This window comes from Triticum urartu, chromosome 6 (genome assembly GCF_003073215.2).
Source record: "Triticum urartu cultivar G1812 chromosome 6, Tu2.1, whole genome shotgun sequence".
NCBI lineage: Eukaryota > Viridiplantae > Streptophyta > Magnoliopsida > Poales > Poaceae > Triticum > Triticum urartu.
In genome coordinates this window covers 418053599-418075001 of record NC_053027.1, presented here as the reverse complement: position 1 = coordinate 418075001, position 21403 = coordinate 418053599, and the positions used below count along the sequence as shown (strand labels likewise).

At 47.0% G+C, this 21403-nt stretch overlaps 3 protein-coding genes across 3 annotated transcripts; 1 reads left to right on the top strand and 2 right to left on the bottom strand.

Annotated features, from left to right (window-relative positions):
* Positions 1–2640: 2640 nt before the first annotated feature.
* LOC125513895 (hsp70-Hsp90 organizing protein) lies at positions 2641–8715 on the bottom strand. The gene is made up of 7 exons (XM_048679104.1): positions 7644–8715; positions 4357–4645; positions 4132–4217; positions 3471–3694; positions 3310–3376; positions 3164–3223; positions 2641–3080 (listed from the first exon to the last, which is right to left on the bottom strand). The coding sequence occupies exons 1-7, from the start codon at positions 8547–8549 to the stop codon at positions 2967–2969; spliced, it is 1746 nt and encodes a 581-aa protein (XP_048535061.1). The 5' UTR covers positions 8550–8715; the 3' UTR covers positions 2641–2966.
* Positions 8716–8936: 221 nt separating this feature from the next.
* Positions 8937–14309, top strand: LOC125513896 (vacuolar-processing enzyme beta-isozyme 1-like). The gene is made up of 9 exons (XM_048679105.1): positions 8937–9393; positions 10350–10514; positions 12060–12216; positions 12296–12381; positions 12455–12654; positions 12950–12998; positions 13074–13280; positions 13606–13812; positions 13899–14309. Exons 1-9 carry the CDS (start codon positions 9169–9171, stop codon positions 14079–14081), a joined length of 1479 nt encoding a protein of 492 aa, XP_048535062.1. The 5' UTR covers positions 8937–9168; the 3' UTR covers positions 14082–14309.
* Positions 14287–16381, bottom strand: LOC125513897 (plasmodesmata-located protein 8-like). Its single transcript, XM_048679106.1, has 3 exons — positions 15508–16381; positions 14648–14749; positions 14287–14559 (listed from the first exon to the last, which is right to left on the bottom strand). Exons 1-3 carry the CDS (start codon positions 16364–16366, stop codon positions 14555–14557), a joined length of 966 nt encoding a protein of 321 aa, XP_048535063.1. The 5' UTR covers positions 16367–16381; the 3' UTR covers positions 14287–14554.
* Between the last annotated feature and the right edge of the window lie 5022 nt (positions 16382–21403).

The window sequence follows — 21403 nt, the reverse complement described above, 5'->3', positions numbered from 1 at the left end:
CACATCACTATGAGCCTTGCAAGCAATGTGTCTAATGAGTTAGCCACGGGCTGATGCATTACAGAACGAGTAAAGAGACTTGCAGGTGACGAGATTGAACTAGGTATGATGATACCAACATCGAATCTTGGGCAAGTAGCATACCGATGACAAAGGGAACAACGTATGTTGTTGTGCGGTTTGACCTACAAATATCTTCGTAGAATATGTAGGAGCCAATATGAGCATCCAGGTTCCGCTATTGGTTATTGATCGGAGATGTGTCTCGGTCATGTCTACATAGTTCTCGAACCCGTAGGGTCCGCACGCTTAACGTTCGATGACGATTTGTATTATGAGTTATGTGATTTGATGACCGAATTTTGTTCAGAGTACCGAATGAGATAACGGACATGACGAGGAGTCTCGAATGGTCGATACATAAGATTGATGTATTGGACGATGTTATTCGGACACCGGATGAGTTCCGAGAGATACCAGATAATTATCGGAGTGCCGTAGGGTTATCAGAACCCCCCGGGGGAACTAATGGGCCTCGATGGGCCTTCGTGGGAAGAGAGGAAGGGCCGGGAGGGGCTGGCCACGCCCCCTGGGTCCGAATTGGACTAGGGGAAGGGGGCGGCGCCCCCTTTCCTTCCCTTCCCCCTCTTCCTTGGGTGGAAACCTACTAGACTTGGAGTCCTAGTAGGCTTCCCCTCTCCTGGCACGCCCTAGGAGGGCCAGCCTCCCCTCCCCCTTTATATACGGGGGCAGGGGCACCCTAGAACACACAAGATCAATTGTCTTTGCCGTGTGTGGTGCCCCCCTCCACAGTTACACACCCCGATCATATCGTTATAGTGCTTAGGCGAAGCCCTGCGCCGGTAACTTCATCATCATCGTCGCCACGCCGTCGTGCTGATGGAACTCTCCCTCGTCCTCAACTGGATCAAGAGATCGATGGACGTCATCGAGCTGAATGTGTGCTGAACGCGGAGGTGCTGTACGTTCGGTGCTTGGATCAGTTGTATCGCGAACACGTTTGACTACATCAACCACGTTACTAAACGCTTCCGCTTTCGGTCTGCGAGGGTACGTAGACACACTCTCCCCTCTCGTTGCAATACATCTCCTAGATAGATCTTGCATGATCGTAGGAATTGTTTTGAAATACTGCGTTCCCTAACAAATACCCCAAGGGAAGGGGTTGGTGTTGGGGCTGGAGCTAGAGCTCATGGCGATGGGGAGGAGGAAGGTTGACAGTGAGAGAAGAGAGAGGGTGGGTAAGTAGTGGTGGGCGGGGTGAGTAAATATAGGGGCGATGGAGAGGAGGAGAAGAGCGACAGTCACGCCGTTTTACCTACATGCTCTTCAATAAGCCATGAACTCGATGCTGTGTCTGACTCCATGAATTATGTGCAGATCGAGGAGAGCAATGAGATGGGCACGGAGGTGCTCCCGGCCGTTGACAACAAGGGCAAGCAGCCCCTTCACCCAATACCCGACGAGGTTGTGCTGCCGCCCACCGCCGAGGAGGACCCGAAGACGCCTGAGGGTGGCGACAACGAGGGCATGGAGGAGCCCCCCAGCAACAAGCGTCGCAACTACGGCCACTACCATCAAGAGGATGGCCCAACTCACTTCTGCAAGGTCATCCTTGCACCGAAGCTTGAGTGCATCCCCGTGCCCCTGGACTTCACCAAGCACTTCGTCGCGGTGCCGACGGAATTCAAGCTCAGTAACAACACCGGTTGCTCCTGGAAGGTGACGGTGAAGCTGATGAACGGCAGGGTGACCCTGGATCAGGGTTGGGCCACCTACGCAGCCGTTCATCAGATCAAAATCGGCTACATGGTGACGTTCAAGCTCCTCCCGACACCCTCAAGGTCATCATCTTCGACAACGATGACATTGAGGTCGTCAACAAGTGCGGGAAGCACGACGAAGCCTTCGCCACCAAGGAGTAGGGCCGGGGCCTCCCTAAGTACTATCGAGTCTGCTTTGAACTGTTTTATGTTTATGGTTTATGCGTAGAACTGTTATGAAGTGTGGTACTGCTTATCTAAAATATATTCTGAAGTAGTTGATCCTCTATTTATACTCTGCTCTTCTTATGATGTGTGCTACATGGTTGTACCGAAATGTGCTGGTAACCTCACCAACTAACCAAAAAAGTTACCACACACCAGATGTTGCATACAACCAAACACCATCTCTTGGATTTGTCCACTAACACACAGACAACCAAACATCAGGCAAATGGTGCATTTGAGACTGCATTTGCATAGCCAGACTGAGTTGAGAAGGCTATACAATACAGCTACTGTTGGCGCAAGTATTGGCTATACAATACAGCTACTGTTGGCGCAAGTATTGCTCCGCTCCACAACTCCTGAGCAGAGTTGGCGGAGCTACAATTCAAAATGGTGGAGTTGCAATTTTCCCCGCTCCGATTATCGAACAGGGCCTTATTTGATTGTTTCAAAGCCAATGCTTCAGACTTCCTGCTTGAGCAGAGTTCAACCTCGTGATTGTATAATAGAGAAGGAATCAGTCGGAATAATTAGTGCTTGGCGCCAGTTACGAAGCCTTTTCAGGAAAGAAATCCACATTTGTTTCCTTCTTAGCTCCGCATCAAAATAAAATATCATCCAGACCAGAGGCGGCAATGAATTTTCTCCATTGACAGCATTTCCCTAGAGCAAGAAATAAAATACAATAACATTCTACTGTTGTCTGTCCACTGTGAAGGCAAAAACGGCTACAACTAATAATATGGGGCATTGCCCACATAAAACTGTAATAACATAATATAGCCGTAAACAGGAATAACGTTGTGGCAGGCTGTACTCACGAATCCAACAGAAAAGCCCCATGGCATACAATAGAAGTTCGTTCACGCTGGGCAGAGAAGCAGTGTACAATGGTGACACAACCGAGCACAATCTCAATACAAACGCCCCTGGCTTCGTTCTAGCTTTGCTTGATCATCTCGTTTGGACTATTCCAGCGTTTATGAGCTTTTGGATCTTCTGTGCTACTCCAGGGTCCTTCAGATGATCCTGAGCAGCCCTAGGGTTCTCCTGGAAATCCATCAACACCTGCAAAACATTTCCAGCGTCATTTGTATGAACAAATAGACCGAATGGCATTACTCTCACAACGAACTGAGATTCGATGATACCTGTCGCATGATGGGATCGGTAAGGATGTTCTGGATTTCTGGGTCCTGCATAGCTTTACTCTACAAAAATAACAAAAAGGGTTAGCGATATTGAGTTTGTGGAACAGCCAACATAAAGAATCCCTGAAGTGCATCAAGAGGCTTACCTGTTTCTCCTGCAAATCCTCCTGACTTATGTCACCCCTGTTAGCTTTGTTGATCTGCTCAACACACCTGCAAAAGCCAACAGCAGTTAAAAGTTTGTTTATGCATATTTTCAAGAGATTATGTGAGTAGACTAAATGGTTGTATGGCCTAACTTCATTACCTCCTTATACCATCAAGCAGTTCCTGGTTATTTGGGTCAAGTTTCAACCCAGCCTGGTAAGTTTCCATTGCCTTTTCGTATTCCTTCATGAAAAACTGAACTGCACCTTTTCTTGTATACCCTTTGGTGAAGGTTGGGTCTAGCTCAATACACTTCTCTGCGTCTTTAAGACCTTCAGGCATGGCTCCCAACTTGGTGTAGCATGCAGCCCTATTACTGTACACCTGTAGGTGAAGTGGTAAACCATTAAAACAGTTAAAGCTGTAACAAACATATGTAAAATGATAGACAATACACAACTGCAGTCAACAAATGCAATAAACAGACATACATGACAACAAAAGGAAAAGGGGGCAGCAGTTGAGAGTTGATTGAAGGATGGAGTTCAGGTGCAATTTCAAAATTGTTAAAGGCATATGATCAAAGTGCCAAGTGTTCCGAAAAACAGGACACTTTAAAGCAAACATACATATTTCAGTGGTCTACAATCTGCTGAGTTCCATATGTTGTAGAGTTGCAAAACTTGCAACCACCAAGATTTTTCTATCATCACATTGTCCCAGAGGTTCCATATATTGGAACAATGAAACAAACTTTTCCGTCACATATATACTTAAGCTACTTCAAAGAAAAATAACCAACAGGGACTAAAAAAGTTTACCCTAGCATCCTTCGGGTTCCTCCTGATAGCCTCATTGTAATGCTTTATTGCTTCTGGATACTTCTGCTGCTTGAACATCTCATTACCTACAAAACCATCAGATAAGCAAGACTGCCACGAGCATAAAAAGCAACACTGAAGATAAATCTGCAACAAACAGATGCTACCAGAAGAAGATAAAAGGAGTGTGGAAGACTAATGATGACAACGCAATGCCACTCTTACCTTTCTCCCTCTCCTCATCAGCTAACTTTGGGTCATAATACTCTTGTTGCTCTAAGTCTTTCTTTGCCTTCTCAGCCTCATTTAACCTTTTAAGAGTGTCTGGATTCCGATGCTCAGTTAGAGCCTTCTGGAAAGTCTCAATGGCAATATCATAGTCCTTCGAGTTCTTAGCAAGTTTGGCCAGAGCAGTTCCTTTTCTTGTTAGTGCCCTTGCAACCATCTTGAAATCAGCACGAAGTTCTCTTCCCCTCTCCACAGCCTTATCACAGTCCTCAATGCACTCATCGTACTGCAGAAAGGAAATGATAAGACTACAATAAACAAGAAATAACATATATTACCAGGATATATTTAGTTGCAGAAAATAAGGAGAGGGACAGTAATCAGCTCTATGGACGGTCGCAAATCTGTAATCATAACACTACACTCTTCTTACTCAAAGTAAACAAAAGTGGCATGTTAAGGCAACACACATCCAAGAGCACACAGGCGCTTCTAAGAATCTTTTCCATAAGTATATTGTAGAAAACCTTCACGGATTGATATTAAGAAAATGCAGCTTTTCCCTCTAGGGTCATATCTATATTTGGTGTTCACTCTGAAACCTTTATGGATACACAATAGCCATAAACTGCAAAAGATGTGGCAACTGTATGGTTTGCTGCCATAATTGTGGCATGCCACACCTCCTTATCTACCCAAATTCAAAGGGCAAGGGTGTGTCATTATATTCAAATCAAAATGGAAACAGAACATTTCTATTAGTATGGCACCTGTATAATGTTAATTTGTATTACATGCACAGCTCCAACGCAGGGGTCAGTGATCTCCTAAGCCAATATAGCAGTCTGTAAATTAGTACAGGGCTACCTGTAAGAGCTACTCTAGCAGATGCGCTGTATTCCTGCTGCAAAATCGTTTTACTATTCCCCCTAAAACAATTTTGCGGGAAGTGATGCGCCCCGGCAGAACAGATCCCACAAAAGCTTACTGCAAATTTAAAAACATAGTTCCCGCTACAAAGTTCATCACACAGGAATTCATCATATACATAGATAAAACGAGATCTAGCTGCAGGAGCGGCGGTGGCTCGGTGGTTGACACCGAGGAAGAAGAGAACGCCTCCGCCGACTGGCGGCAAGCATGGGCGTGCTCCTCCTTCACTGCGGCGAGCCTGTCAGCGGCCCCTTCTCCGCATCAGTGTGTGGGTAGAGCTCCTCGTGGAGACGGTTCAAGTGGGCCCAAGTGGCTTGCTGCAACTGCCAAGCCTCGACAGGGGAAGGAAGGAGCTGCCGGCCTCCATGTCGTCGTGGAAGATCTTGCACGGCGGCGACCCGCCACAACCACCACGCCTGCGGATCCCCCTATCACTCGCTGGAAAAAAGCTTTGTACCGGGTCCGGGTGGAATCGCTCTCCCGAGGGAGAGAGAAAGGTAGGCAGCGGCTAGCGAAGGAGGAAATGCAAGACGGGAGCCCTAAAATGCATGTCGTCTGGTAGATATAGCGGCCGAAGTGCAATTTTGCAGGCCACTCGTATAATTTTTACGGGCAGGGCTAAATATAGCGGACCTGTTCAGGCCACAAAACACGCAAAAACGCTCTATCCACCGGATCTATTTGGTTCCTAGAGTAAGAGCAACTCTAGCAGATGCGCTATAACCTCATCGACCCGTATAATTCCGGCCGACATAGCGTATTTGCGTTTTTTGCGGCCCAAATAGATCCGTTATATCTAGCCTGGCCCGCAAAAATTATACAAGTGGCCCGCGAAACAATCCTTCCGCCTCTATATCTAGTTGACCACCAGCGTGTTAGGGTTCAGGCCTCGCATTTCCTCCGCCGCAATCCACCGCCTCCCTTACTATCTGAAGCGAGCAAATCCACCCGACATAGATCTTTTTTCCTGGCGAGCGATGGGAGGATCCGCATGCAGGTGTTGTGGCCGTGGCCTTGGCGGGTCGCCGCTGCACACTATCTCACGCAAAGACGCTCCAGCTAGCCACCCGTCAAAACCTGGCGGTCCAAGCAAGTGCGGCTGGCTCTCCCACAAAGACGAGCGGTCCCCTTGGGTCAACTTCCATCGCCTCCACAAAGAGCTCTAGCCGCACACCGTGTCATGCTGCAAGGCGGATGCGGAGCTCTCGCCGTGAAGCACATTGTCAAGGCCAGAGAAGAAGGGGCCGCTAATAGGCTCCCGCGGCAAAGGAGGAGCACGCCTACGCCTACGCTTGCCGTAGGTCGGCAGAGGCGTTCTTCCTCGGCGTCGACAACTGAGCACCGCCTCCCTATCTATTAGATCTAAGTTTACCCATATATGAACTTCGGTGTGTTGTGATGAACTTCGTAGCGGGAAATATGTATGATCTATGTTTTTAAATTTGCAGAGATAGCGGATCTGTTCTCCCGGGGCGAATCAGTTCACACAAAATAATTTTAGGGGGAACCGTAAAACGATTCTGCGAGACAGGAATATAGCGCATCTGCTATAGTTGCTCTAGGTTAGGCACGCCACAGTTGCGGCTTTACACCCTTAATTATACACATGATCCAAAAGTCGTAGACTCAGATTCTCCGTTACATGTTGCCACAAGTGTGGTGCTCATTCTGCAAGCCACACTTTGCCTAAACATGGTTGTGGTGAATAATTTTAACAAAACAGGCCCTCATATTCTTCACAGACTTTGCTAGAAGTGTGGCAAGAAAAGTGTGGGAAGACTTAGCAGCTTCGCTTGCTTAACAAGACAGTATCAAGCGTGGCAAGAGAAGTGTGGTAAGACTTGGCAGCTTCGCTTGGTTAATAAGACAGTATCAAGCGGTGCACTTCTGAGATATCTAAGGTTGTAAATTGCAATTGCAATAGAAGTAATTAGCAAAGCGTCGGTCAAAAAGAACTGCAAACCGTCAATTATTCGCAACCCAGGAGAGACCAAGCAGACAAAATTCAATTCACATTATTTTCCTAACACTAACAGTATCAATAACTTATGGTTAGTTTTAGGCCTCTTTCAATTGTCCTATTAGTCCCCAAGACCTCTTGTACCTAGAACCCAGACCATCTTACCTTGATGTTCATCAGTTTAGCACATCAACCAAACCGCTAATCCTCTCAACTGCTAGTCACTATATATATATGCAGCACGTGCCATGACCTAATTGCCCGATAGTCAAAACTACTAGTACTACCAATGCTTACAGTGCAGCAACCAATCATATACAAACAGTAGGGGTGAACTGAAGATCAGATCCTTCACTTTAAGGCATGGAATCTGTACAATAATAAACCTCACCTTGCCCATTTCGATGTACACCGCTGCTCGGTTAGTGAGGTAGGAGATGTCCTCGTCATCAAGTTCCAAGGCCTTTGTGTAATGCTGGATCGCCGTCTCAAAGTCCTTCTTCTTGTAGGATGCATTCCCTGCCTCCTTCTCCTTCAGAGCAGCAGCTTTCCTCTCCTTCCGCTCCTTCTCCTCATCAGACACCTCCATCGGCTCCGGTTGTGGCTCAGGCTCCATCTCCCTCGCCTTTGTCTCAGGCTGTTGCTTCTGCTGCTGCGGTGGCGGCTGCGACGGCGAGGAAGACTGCGAAAAATCGGAGTCCTGGGGCGTCTGGATCTTGATGTTAAGCATGAGGCTGAGCACCTGCATCATGCGCGGGTCGGACAGGTACGTGTTGAGGCTGCTGGGATTCCGCTGCACCTCCCGCAGCATCTGCATGAAGTCGGGCTGGTCGAGATAGGCGCGCGTAGCGGGGTCGGAGGCGATCTTGGTCCAGAGCTCGGGGCCCTGGAACATCTGGCCGATGGCGTCGGCGCCGCCAGACGGCGCGCGGCGCGGCGGGGCGGCGGCAGCCTTCTTGGCGTCAGCGAGGCCGGCCTTGAGGCCCTCGTTGCTGGGATCGAGGGCGAGGCCCTTCTCGTAGGCGGCGGCGGCGCTGGCGGCGTCGCCGAGGCCGAGGTGGGCGGCGCCGAGGCGCGAGTAGCCCTTGGCCCAGTCGGGCTTGAGCTCGACGGTCTTCTCGGCGTCGGCGAGCGCGTCGGAGTAGCGGTGGATCGAGGCGAGCGCCGCCGAGCGGTTGGAGTAGAGCACGTGGTTGGCGGGGGCGAGCGCGATGGCGTCGGAGAAGTGCCCCGCCGCCTCCTCGAAGCGGCCTGCCGAGAAGGCCGCATTACCTTTGGCCTTCGCCTCGTCGGCCATGGCGGGCGGGTGGTCCGATCGGATCGGGGCGGGGGCGGGGCGGGGAAGCTTCGAGAAGGTTTGGCGGCTGGGTGGAGGAGGACAAATCCTGGGGTTAGATGGGGATTAAGGCGGAGCAGCAGGCCGGGCCGAGCGAGCTCGCTCAAGGGTTCCGGAACCTTCCCACGGCCACTCCAGCGACCCGACGAGCCGATGCGTCGTGGACTCCCGTCACGCACTCCCTGTTTACGTTTTGCTTATTTAGAAAGCGTATAGCATGTAACGACTCCGTCTGCCCCCTTCTCTTCTCATCGGTCCATCACGAAGCCTTGCTTATTGGGCCGGCCCGGCCCATGTTTTGAGATTAAGTTGGGCTCTGGTCCATTGTTTCGCTTGGGCTTGTTGACCAGGGGGGAGTGGTAGGGAGACGACGCCGCCGCCGAAAGCCGACGAGCCGCACCACCACCTGGCACCTCGCGCCACACGCGTCCGCTCTCCAGGCTGCTCGACCTCCCTGCATGGCGGCGCTGGCGCCTACTTTACCCCGCACCCTGCGCCGCTCTTCTCGCCCGTACGTTCCGGCTCCCCCACGCGGTGCTCTTAGGCAGTAGTGCTACTGCGACCTCGCCTGCGCAGACGGATGGCGCCGCGGTGGTGCTTCGCGTTGCTCCTGCTGCTGTGTGCGGCGGCCAGGGCGCGGGCGGGGGCCGACGCCTCGAAGTGGAAGTGGGACCCGGTGATCCGGATGCCGGGGGAGGAGGAGCCCGCCACGGGCGACGAGAGTTCCGAGGAGGAGGACGGCGTCGGGACGAGGTGGGCGGTGCTCGTCGCCGGATCCTCCGGCTACGGAAACTACAGGCACCAGGTGAGCAGCTGACCGCAGTCGGAGATCATCGGCGTGGTGATGCGTGCGTTTGCGCGCGTTGTTGTTGCGTACGTAGTTCAATTTGGCTGGAAACGAGATGAGCGTGACAGCTGAAGGATTGGCGGTTTGTGGAAGTTCTTTTGCGGCAATCAGTGTGCAGTTCTGAATATTGCCGATATTATCCGTGTTGAGATGTTGGAGTTCGCAGATTTGGAGTTTTGCACGTTCAATCTCAATTTTGGGGGTCATGGGTTGATCGGTGATCCGGAAGCTCAAAGCTTAACTCTATTTTTCCCCCAAGTTGTGAAATCAACACAGTTGTTGGTACTCGGCGGCAGGTGCAGAACTTGACAACTCCAAGGTTTTCCTAGATAACTACTCCCTCTGTAAACTAATATAAGAGTGTTTAGGTCACTACTTTAGTATTCTAAACACTCTTATATTAGTTTACGGAGGGAGTACTACTTAAGAATCACAAGAATCTCCAAATAGTATCCTGCTATCCCCAACTGCAGCTGTCTGTGCTCCAGACAGTGATGTTTTGTTCTGTTTCTTCTCTTGATCTTGTATACTACTGCTAGCTGTTTTCAGGAGAGATTCAGTATTGGTAGCAGCTTCATTCATAATGGGAAAAGGGTTTCTGATTTTTAGTGTTTGGGTAGAAACGAGATAAATTCCACTGAAAAATAATGGTGATGCTGGACAGAATTTAGATGACAAAAGAAATAAGAGCTAGATATTCATTATGTGGATACTTGCACTTTTGATCAGATCACTAGTGCACACTGGAATTTTGGTGCAGCCCTGAAAGTATGATTGAAACATTTTGCCTGTGGATACAATAATGTGTGCTTACATCTTGCTTTGGTTTGAAACTAGGAGATACCAGCAAGCAGCTATGTTTCCTGGACCATTTGTTGAACTCTTGATTTATTCGTGGTGTGTTGCTGTTGCAGGCCGATATATGCCATGCCTACCAGATATTGAGAAAAGGGGGCGTAAAGGAGGAGAACATCGTGGTTTTTATGTATGATGACATTGCCAACAACCCTCTCAACCCGAGGCCAGGGGTTATCATCAACCACCCAGAGGGCGAAGATGTATATGCTGGCGTTCCAAAGGTATGACTTGGTAGCTTAACTTGGAGTTGAACATTAGGATCACTAGTCATCAACCAACGCATTTCCATGAGCTAGTTTGTATGATATTATATTAAATTTAATCACGTAGTATATTCAAAATTATTAAATTAAGTAATCCCTCCGTTTCTAAATATAAGCCCTTTTAGAGATTTCAATACAAACTACATACGGATGTATATAGACATATTTTAGAGTGTAGATTCACTTGTTTTGCTCCGTATGTAGTCCATATTGGATTCTCTAATAGGCTTATATCTAGGAGAAATTTAAAATTGCAATGTAGAAATCTCCAAAATAGCATTGCATGTGGGCTAATGTATGCTGTTGTGTGCGTCCATATAACTCAGCCTCAACATTGCGAGTAGCTTATTTTGTGTTCTAGCTATTAGCTACTTACATGATGACGGTCTTACCATTATTTTTGTCTCCTGAATCCTGATGGGAATCACTAATATATTCTTGGGGAATAAACAGGCGTGTTGTTAGGCAAATACTTCAATATGTAGGTTGTTCCCTTGTAGTCTATTGGTTTCGCCAATTAAGTTGTTTGGCTTTGTCAATTAGTACCTTTTACAGCACGTATTTTACTTCAACTCAAAATTTACCTTTATTTCCAAGTAATTTAATGATTTTTATTACCAAGATATATGATTTGAGTTGCCTTGATTATTACCTACTCAACACTACCTCCTTGCTCATTCGAATCTGAAGTACTTTACTGCGACATCCTGCCTACAAACTGATCATCCTAACATAGGTCATTTTGAATCAAACATTTGTGTAGTCCTATGATTTGTAAATAGAGTTTCAAAGGGGAAAAGCGCAGCAAGTTGTGTCCTGCTGCTATCTTATATTATCACTATGCGCTATGGAGTTCTCTATTGCTTGTGTGCTGGTGGCAATAATCAGCTGGTTCCACTCCACTATCGCTAACGAAAGACTTATCTTCATTGATAATGCTCAAGTTATGCTGGATTTGGAAACAGCGGAATGCTGCCGTCTTCGACGGAGTTAGACTCGACACTGCAATGTTGTTTGGCACTATCCGTGCAGTGATGGGATTGTGGTCTAAGCCAGGGAGACGGTCTTCAGGCCACACTTTCAGTGGAGCGCGGTGCTTAGGTGAATGGCATGTGTTTTAGGCAGTTGCTTAGCCAGCCTCAGCGCCTCAGCCTATGCCCTGGGCCAGCCCTTAGAGCTGCAGTAGCTACAGTATACTAAGGATTCGACCGCCACGCCCCAGGCCGCGGCCTGGGCAGCCTGGGGTCTGGCTATACCCCTGGTTGTGGGGGCTGTGTGGGTTTCGGTGTACTTGTACGACTGCTCTACATAAATTTAACTATCACTGCATCAAGACACAAAAAAGTAGTTCAATATCGGTATGTTCTTTTCGAGCTTCATATGGCTCAATAATTGTGTATAGTAGAAGTACAGAACATATCTATTGCCCTTCTCTCAAGTTTGATGAAGATATCTATTGCCCTTCTCTCAAGTTTGATGAAGATAGCATCATTATAATTTCAGGACTACACTGGAGAGGCAGTTACTGCTAAGAACTTCTATGCAGTTCTCTTGGGCAATAAAACTGCGGTCACTGGAGGGAGTAAGAAGGTCATAGACAGCAAACCAAATGACCATATATTTATCTACTACTCAGATCACGGGGGTCCTGGAGTCCTTGGTGTGTGGAAGTTGTATCCGCTGCTTTGTTGTATTAGTTAGTTTTGTTCATCTTGTGTATTGACCTTTGCAAGTTTCAGGTATGCCCAACCTGCCATATCTGTATGCTGCTGATTTTATCAAGGTCTTGCAAGAAAAACATGCATCCAATACCTATGCAAAAATGGTAAGGCTGCCCATGGTTACTTGTTTGTGCTAACCGTTTCCTGCTTGACCGAAATCAGTGCTATAATTGGCAGGTTATATATGTGGAAGCTTGTGAAAGTGGCAGTATTTTTGAGGGTTTGATGCCTGCAGACCTCAATATTTATGTCACAACAGCATCAAATGCAGAAGAAAGCAGCTGGGGTACATACTGCCCAGGAATGGAACCATCGCCTCCTTCTGAATATATTACCTGCTTAGGTGATCTCTACAGTATTTCTTGGATGGAAGACAGGTATGTAACTTGTAACCTAAATTCACAATGATAGGATTAATTTACAGAGTACCAGTGTTTAGCAGAATAGGTTACAATGACCAGCAGCTGATGAGTTATATTTGGTTGCATTACTTTGCACTGCGTAGTACCTCAAGGAGGATTTTGTAACAAGTCATGTCCATTCCTTCCTTTAGTTCCTAAGTACATGACATAGAACCTGCAAATCCGGATTACACAAGCTTGCTGAAGAATCTGTTTGTATATTAAGCATTCACTTAATGACGTGTTTGGTTATCTGCATGCTATTTCACAGTGAGACTAATAATCTGAAGGAGGAGACAATCAAGAAGCAGTACGAAGTGGTGCGGATTTATTTGCCTTTTTACCATTTTCATTTGTAATTGTAAAGATCCTGGTACTGAAAGTTTCATGTGCAGGTAAAGAAGCGAACCTCAGACATGAACAGCTATAGTGCCGGTTCGCATGTTATGGAGTATGGCGACAAGACCTTCAAGGATGAGAAGCTTTACCTTTATCAAGGTTTCAATCCTGCAAACACCAACATTACAAACAAGCTATTTTTGCAAGCCCCAAAGGCTGCAATCAACCAAAGAGACGCAGATCTTCTTTTCTTGTGGAGGAGGGTATGTTTTAGTGTTATGTAGTCTTTCAGTTGGTTTGCTAACCTCTTCAACACTAATTGCAGTAATAGACTTCTGTTTCAGAAGGATGATTTACCTGAACTGAGCAGTCTACTGTCTATTGATTTAGAGCTTTTTGTTGCATTTTCCCTTGATATATCAGTTGCTATTTCTTGTTCACAGGAAATTCTCCATTTTAGTTGTACTTGCTACCGAGTTACTTTCATCGGAACCTACAGCACTGTGTCTGCGACTGATTAGTATTTGTGTTTAGTATTGGCCTCTGCCTTATGCCTATGTTAGCTGAAGGTTCTTGGTTTGGTTTCAGTATGAGCTGCTACATGAAAAGTCGAAAGAGAAGACGAACGTTCTGAGGGAGATCAGTGAGACAGTCACCCACAGGAAGCATCTTGACAGCAGCATCGATTTTATTGGGAAGCTTCTATTTGGCTACGAGAATGGACCTTCGGTGCTTCAAGCTGTCAGACCTTCTGGGAAGCCTCTAGTGGACGACTGGGATTGCCTGAAGAGGATGGTGAGTAGGAGACTCTTGTGTTGTGTACACCTGCATAGTTTCAGCTCAGTCCTTCTAATGTTTTGAATCTTGAGCGCCTTCTTCAGGTGCGGATCTTTGAGTCTCATTGCGGATCGCTCACTCAGTACGGTATGAAGCACATGCGAGCTTTCGCAAATATATGCAACAATGGGATTTCTGGCACAACGATGAAGGAAGCAAGCATCGGGGCTTGCGGCGTTCAGAACTCCGCGAGATGGAGCAGCTTGATCCAAGGGTACAGCGCTTGATCAACCAACCGGCTGAGGTGCATGCTAGTATGTTACTTGTCGTCGGCTTATGTGAATATGTAGTATTGTATGGGGCTATTATTAGTAGTGTATCATCTAAATAACCTTGAGGCCGACTATATAAGAATGTGGCCATGTCCGTTGCTTTAGCTGTGTGATGTATATTGTACGTACTAGTATTAATCCTGCATGGTGTGTGGTATGATGAACAACCAAGTAATGCGTTCACAAGCAGGCCTTTCTTTCTTGTCTTAATTATTCAAGAGCAGTTTTCCCCCTCAAAGTAAAATACTGTAGGAAAAACCGAGGCGATACTTCTGAGACAACTTGAAGATCAGTCGACCTATGCAAGTGCGAGTGTCCAGCCAGTAGGAGTCCTTTTGCTGGGTTTTTCCTTGGACTCCTGATGCCATGTCGTCCTGTCCTCTAGTCTCTAATGCTGTAGCTGGAGGTAACCTGGGCCGTGTGGGCTTCTAGCCTGCATTGCATTGGAAAAATGGTTTAAAAGTTTGGTAAAATTAAATAAATAAACTGAAGTTTGGGCTGACATAATCTAGAGGACTTACATGCTTTGCTGAGGAAAGAGATGAACACCACCAGGAGTGCTAGCCCGGCCAAGATGCCAATTATTATAGCCACGGTCCTCCCAAATTCGTCTCCCGAATAGTCTGTCACCAAAGCCAAGCAGATTAATAAGTCCATTCGAAACAAGTGCAGCACTCGCAGAAAAGTGTCTCCTTTGTTCACAAGGAATATAATCAGTAGGCGTAGCTTCTATCATATGATCAGTAAATTTGTACGGAACACGTCGGTGTGTGTAAAGCGCCATGATATGAAAGTCACCCCCCACAACCATGTTTATACCAGTAATCACATCTAATCGTGTTTCGAACCCCACCATTACCTCTCACATCTAACAAAACGCTAGTTTGGAATATATTCCGCTTGTCCTCCTCTTTATCAACTTTGGATTGGAAGTTTACCAGTTCGGAATATATGCTCGTTGCCATTGCCCCATGCCCTCCATATCACCTTTTGACTGATCATCACTAATAATAGTTCTATATAGTGGTCTCCAGTTGCAATTGACGTCTAATTCGCGCATCCGGTGGGGCCACGGTATGCAAGTTCTCTATACATTTTTCACCGTTGTCTAATCTCACAGATTTGAATTCATGTGTTTGTCTCAAACTTCATTGATAAAACAATGTTAAACGTTAGGACTTCTGAAGAAAATCGTTTTTTTGGCTAAAAATAACTTGTCAAGGAAAGTGAGGACTTGTTGTGATCTGTTGAAGCTGAAGATGGTTTTACTCCTCCCCCGCAAAAAGAAAAGAGAAGAAGAAGATGGTTTTACTCCTACGGCGATGCTTAACATAGTTGGCATTGTACCACGCAGACGTATTCCTAAGAAAATAATACGTACCCTGTGAAGAGCGGAAGTCGTGTCCGTTTTGCCAGTACTTGACGTAGCACTGCTCCAGGTAGACGTCGGCGGCCAGCGCGGAGCCGCACGTGCCCTTGAGCTGCACCACCGCCTGCGCCAGGCACGCGGCGCAGTCCGGCGCCGCGATGTCGCCGAGGCACTGCGCCACGCCCTGCACCGTGCCGGAGCCGGTCAGCTTGTACCCCGTCGCGGCCCGCGCCTGCAGCTCCCTGAGCACGGCGTCGCGGCTCTTGAGGAACCCGGCGTCCTCGCTGCTGCCGGAGCTGCACTTGCGGTACGCGACGGTGTTGTCGGCCCGGCCGACGAAGTCGCTGGCGTCGTACCGCACGTAGCAGCCGTCCACCTGCAGCGACGCGGCGTACGAGTTGGCGCACACGGCGCCCAGGCGCGCCACCGCCTCCCGCACGCACGCCACGCACTCGCCGCGGCCGAGGTCGCCGCGGCACTGGTACAGGCCGTACGCGGCCGTGCGGGTCGCCTCCGCCTGGCCGACGCCGCCGCCGGCGGTGAAGCTGTTGTAGGCGGCGCCGGAGGACGCGGTGGAGGCGATGGAGGCGAGGAGGGAGCCGAGGTTGCTCTCGAAGGCGGTGTCGCGCTCGTACTTGGACGGCGAGCACCCGGCGTAGATGAACGCGCCCGTCGCGGCCTGCGCGAGGCCCGTCGGCGCGGCGTGGAGGTGGAGGAGTAGCGTGATGGCGACGAGGGTGCCGAGCTGAGGCATTGGTGAGGAAGTGGCCTGGACAGTAACAGGGCATGCACACGCGCACGAGCTAGCTTTGGATTTGCAGCTGGGCGCGCGTGCCGTGGATGGCCTTGTGATTGTTGGCAAGAGATGCATATACGTTCGAGGTATGACAATATGGGTGTGTTTAGGGCGTATCTAGATGTGCTCTAGTTATTGCACATCTAAGTGAGTGAATTAAGGATAAAAAGAAAAAGAAAAAAGGGAAATAAAATATTCGCACGAATCTCATTGTAAGATCAATGACATATGATTTAGATGTGCAATACTTATGACACATCTAGATATGCTTTAGCAAAATTGTAACAATATGTCTGGCTGAAACGGTCAGTGTGGTGCCGCTCGTATCAGAGACTCCATTTCTCTCACAATTATTTTCGAACAGAGTACTACTCCCGCCGTCCCAAAATAGATGACCCAACTTTATATTAACTTTGTACTAAAATTAGTATAAAGTAGAGTCATCTTTTTGGAACGGAGGGAGTACTTTCCTGCCATTTCTTTTCTTAACACCTACTCCTTTCGTTTCATAATTATTTTTGTCGTGGTTTTACTTCAAAACATGAAGAAAATTATGAAACGAGGGACTAAGGGCATCTCCAATGCGGGACCTGCAAACCTCCCGCAACCATTCAGACCGCGCTATCCGAACCGAGGAAGCTATTCAAAACGGTCTTGTATCGGTCCACGGAACGGTCCGAACACGATTTCTTTCGCAAATTGGAAACAAACATGGGGAGTTTTGTGGGAGTCTGTACATCCGCCTGGCCAACCAAAGGGCATCACCACTAGTAGAAAAAGGGTCAAATGTTCAGCTCATTAGTCCTGGTTTGTAATTGAGCCGGCACTAATATGATCATTAATGCTGGTTTCAACGGCTAGCTGGGCCACTACCATTAGTACCGGTTCATGGCGAATCTTTAGCATCGGTTCGTGCCACGAGCCGGTACTAAAGAGAGTGGTGACAGTATGTTGTCAGTCTGGGGCTCCTTCAACATCTTTAGTATCGGTTCGTGGCACGAACCGGTGCTAAAGGTCGTCCTATATAAACCCTTCGTCCACCGCGAGCGAGCTCTCTTTGTTTTTCCCTTTTTTCCTCTCCTCTCTGTTCTTCCCCCTCTACCTTGAGCTCATCTCACATTTTGCCCAAATTTTGTCAAGATTTGAAGGCCCCCATCCATTCAAGTGATCACAAAGGTAAGCAACTTTGTCCTTTCATCTCTCGTTGCTAGATTAGCTTTTGCAATGCTTTATATAGTCATTAATTTGTGGGTTTTAGTAATTTGGGAGGAATTATATGTGGTAGTTTATTTGATTTATATGCAATTTGAGCTTAAAATAACTCTTAGTTTGCATATGTAGGTGTGGTTTACTTAGTGCCTTCCCGTCTTCGTCCTAACCACCGTCGATCGTCCGCACCATCTTGTGGCCGGCACCACCTTGTGGGGTAAGCCCTCTTGTTCTTATCTTTTTTGTATAAAAAGAATCATGTTTGTGTGATTTAGATATATAGTTACTTGTATAATTATCTTACCCGTATGCCATGGTTTTGATATCCGTCCCCGTCGGTCCTCGTCCGGGTTATGATTCGGATGTGGTATATTTTATTTTATAACTATTTTGTTGCATTTCGTGTTTATGACAAATTATGCCCATCAAATTGATATAGATATTTTTATCTAGGAGGTATGTGAACCGGAAATTCCAACCGACCCTATTGTCGAGAGGTTAAATTTAGTTGAAAGAGAAAACGAGTATTTGAAAGAAAAATTAAAAAGAATTTAGGGGAAGAAGATGGAATTGGAGTTGCATGTTGCTGATGTTGTCGATGGTCACAAGATCAAGATGGAGAAAATGCACTTGAAGATTAGAAAGATTAGAAAATATGCCATTCATAGTGAGGCTTGGTATCATTGTGTTGTTGGATCAATTGTTACCTTAGTTGCGATCTTGATCGCATTTGTTGTTGCATTTAAATTCTTTAGCTAGAGAGCTATTTATATGTTTGCTTTATGAGAATAAGTATTGTATGAACTTTATGTATGAACTTGTATTAATTTGGTCTATTCGGTGTTGTGTAATGAAGATGAGCCGGCAATGGATGTACGATGACCAATGCTCTCTCCAGTTCGTTGAGGGTGTGCATACTTTTCTGATTACGGCTCAGGCAAACAAGCGGATGGATGGTTTTATGCCTTGTCCATGTGCTGGCTGTAAGAATGATCACAATTATTCTAACGCAAGAACCATTCACATACACCTGTTTGAGTCCGGTTTCATGCCCCACTATATTGTTTGGACCAAGCACGGAGAAAGAGGGGTTATGATGGAAGAAAATGAAGAAGAAGAGGACGACGATAGCTATCTTGGCCATGGGTTCCTTGAATATGATGATACAACAATGGGGGAGAAGTTGAGCCGGCAATGCCGGAAGAAGCTGAACAAGAGGCATGAGATGAGCCAACTGATGATCTAGGTCGGGCCATTGCTGATGCAGAGAGAACTGCGCAAGTGCAAAGGAGAAGAAGAAGTTGCAGCGCATGTTAGAGGAATCACAAGAAATTGTTGTGCCCGAATTGCGAAACTGACAATAAAAGGCTAGGCACCACACTGGAACTACTGTAATGGAAGGCAGATAATGGTGTATCTAACAAGGCATTTGGAAAGTTGCTGGTAAAGTTAAAGAAGATGCTTCCAAAGGACAACGAATTGCCCGAGAGTACGTATGAAGCAAAGAAGGTTGTCTGCCCTCTAGGGTTAGAGGTGCAGAAGATACATGCATGCCCTAATGACTACATCCTTTACCGCGGTGAGTACGCGGATTTGAACGCGTGCCCAGTATGCGGTGCATTGCGCTATAAGATCAGTCGCGATGACCCTAGTGATGTCGAGGGCGAGCGCCCCAGGAAGAAGATTCCTGCCAAGGTGATGTTGTATGCTCCTATAATACCACGGTTGAAATGGTTGTTCCTAAACAAAGAGCATGCCAAGGCTATGCGTGGCACAGAGAATACCGTAAGAAATACGGAAAGTTGAGAGTACCCGCTGACGGGTCGCAGTGAAGAAAAATCGAGAGAAAGTACAGGAAGGAGTTTGCAGGTTACGCAAGGAACGTATGGTTTGGTCTAAGCGCAGATGGCATTAATCCTTTTGCGGAGCAGAGCAGCAACCATAGCACCTGGCCTATGACTCTATGTATGTATAACCTTCCTCCTTGGTTGTGCATGAAGCGAAAGTTCATTATGATGCCAGTGCTCATCCAAGGCCTTAAGCAACCCGACAACGACATTGATGTGTATCTCAGGCCATTAGTTGAAGAACTCTTACAGCTGTGGAATGAAACAAGTGTACGTGTGTGGGATGAGCACATGGGGAAGAATTTGACATAAAGATGTTGCTGTTCGTGACCATCAACATTGGCCTGCTCTCATTAACCTTTCAGGAAAGACAAATAAGGGATACCGCGCATGCACACACTGCTTGGATGATACCGATAGTATATATTTGGGTAATTGTAGGAAGAATGTGTACCTGGGACATCGTTGATTTCTTCCGAGCAGGCATCCCGTAATAAAGAAAGGCAAGCATTTCAAAGGTGAGGCGGATCACCGGACGAAGCCTCGCCACCGTACTAGTGCTGATGTACATGATGTGGTCAAGGATTTGAAGGTAGTCTTTGGAAAGGGTCTTGGCAGATAACCTGTTCCGAATGACGCTGACGGACGCGCACCCATGTGGAAGAAGAAATCTATATTTTGGGACCTGCCGTATTGGAAAGACCTAAAGGTCCGCTCCGCAATCAACATGATTCACTTGACGAAGAATCTTTGTGTGACCCTGCTTGGCTTCTTAGGTGTGTATGGGAAGACAAAAGATACACAGGAGGCACGGGAGGACCAGCAACGTATGCACGGAAAAGACGGCATACATCAGGGTCATGCCAGCTACGCTCTTACCAACGAAGAGAAGGAAATCTTTTTTGAATGCCTGCTCAGTATGAAGGTACCGTCTGGCTTCTCGTCGAATATAAAGAGAATAATAAATATGACAGAGAAAAAGTTCCAGAACCTAAAGTCTCATGACTGCCAGATGATTATGACGCAACTACTTCTGGTTGTATTGAGGGGGCTTCTACCGGAAAACGTTCGATTAGCCATTGTGAAGCTATGTGCATTCCTCAATGCAATCTCTCATAAGGTAATCGATCCAGAAATTATACCAAGATTAGAGAATGATTTGGTGCATTGTTTTGTCAGTTTTGAGTTGGTGTTTCCATCATCCTTCTTCAATATCATGACGCACGTCCTAGTTCACCTATGCAAAGAGATTAACGTTCTTGGTTATGTATTTCTACACAATATGTTCCCCTTTGAGAGGTTCATCGGAGTCTTAAAGAAATATGTTCATAACCGTGCTAGGCCAGAAGGAAGCATCTCCAAGGACCATGAAAATGAGGAGGTCGTTGAGTTTTGTATTGACTTTATTCCTGACCTTAAGCCGATTGATGTTCCTAAATTGGGGCATAAGGGCAGACTGGATGGAAAAGGCACGCTAGGAGGGGATCAAATAATATGTATGGACGGGCATTCTCTCACTCAAGCACACTACACAGTTCTACAGAATTCCGCCTTGGTGGCTTCGTATATGGACGAACACAAGAATTTTCTACGCTCCAAACACCCAGAGTAGTCTGATGACTGGATTACACGTGAACAAACGGGGACTTTCGCCGGCTGGTTGCAGACACGTGCCATGCATGACGCCGCTATTGAATATGACATGTACTTGCTGTCCCAGTTACCATCTTTGAATGTAATGACGTTCAAAGGGTACGAGATAAATGAGAATGCATTTTACACGATCGCCCAAGATAAGAAGAGCACCAACCAAAATAGTGGTGTCCTCTTTGATGCAGCAACCAAGACGGGAAAGAAAACATATTATGGTTACATAGAGGACATATGGGAACTTGACTATGGACGTGGTTTGAAGGTCCTTTGTTTCGGTGCAAATGGGTGAATATGACACGAGGCGAGGTAACGGAAGACCTGCAGTACGGAATGACAATAGTGGATCTCAACAATCTTGCGTATGAAGACGAACCATTTGTCTTAGCCAATGATGTGGCACAGA

Bases quoted from the DNA above. Each gene is read 5' to 3' on its own strand.
- LOC125513895 (XM_048679104.1), bottom strand. From the start codon at position 8,549: ATGGCCGACGAGGCGAAGGCCAAAGGTAATGCGGCCTTCTCGGCAGGC. The intron at 4,218-4,356 runs GTAAGAGTGGCA...ATGGTTTTGTAG, and splicing joins TGATGAGGAGAGGGAGAAAG to GTAATGAGATGTTCAAGCAG. The intron at 3,377-3,470 runs GTAATGAAGTTA...TGGCTTTTGCAG, and splicing joins CTGCTTGATGGTATAAGGAG to GTGTGTTGAGCAGATCAACA.
- LOC125513896 (XM_048679105.1), top strand. From the start codon at position 9,169: ATGGCGCCGCGGTGGTGCTTCGCGTTGCTCCTGCTGCTGTGTGCGGCG. The intron at 9,394-10,349 runs GTGAGCAGCTGA...TTGCTGTTGCAG, and splicing joins ACGGAAACTACAGGCACCAG to GCCGATATATGCCATGCCTA. The intron at 10,515-12,059 runs GTATGACTTGGT...TTATAATTTCAG, and splicing joins TATATGCTGGCGTTCCAAAG to GACTACACTGGAGAGGCAGT.
- LOC125513897 (XM_048679106.1), bottom strand. From the start codon at position 16,366: ATGCATCTCTTGCCAACAATCACAAGGCCATCCACGGCACGCGCGCCC. The intron at 14,750-15,507 runs GTACGTATTATT...CTTTGGTGACAG, and splicing joins CGACTTCCGCTCTTCACAGG to ACTATTCGGGAGACGAATTT.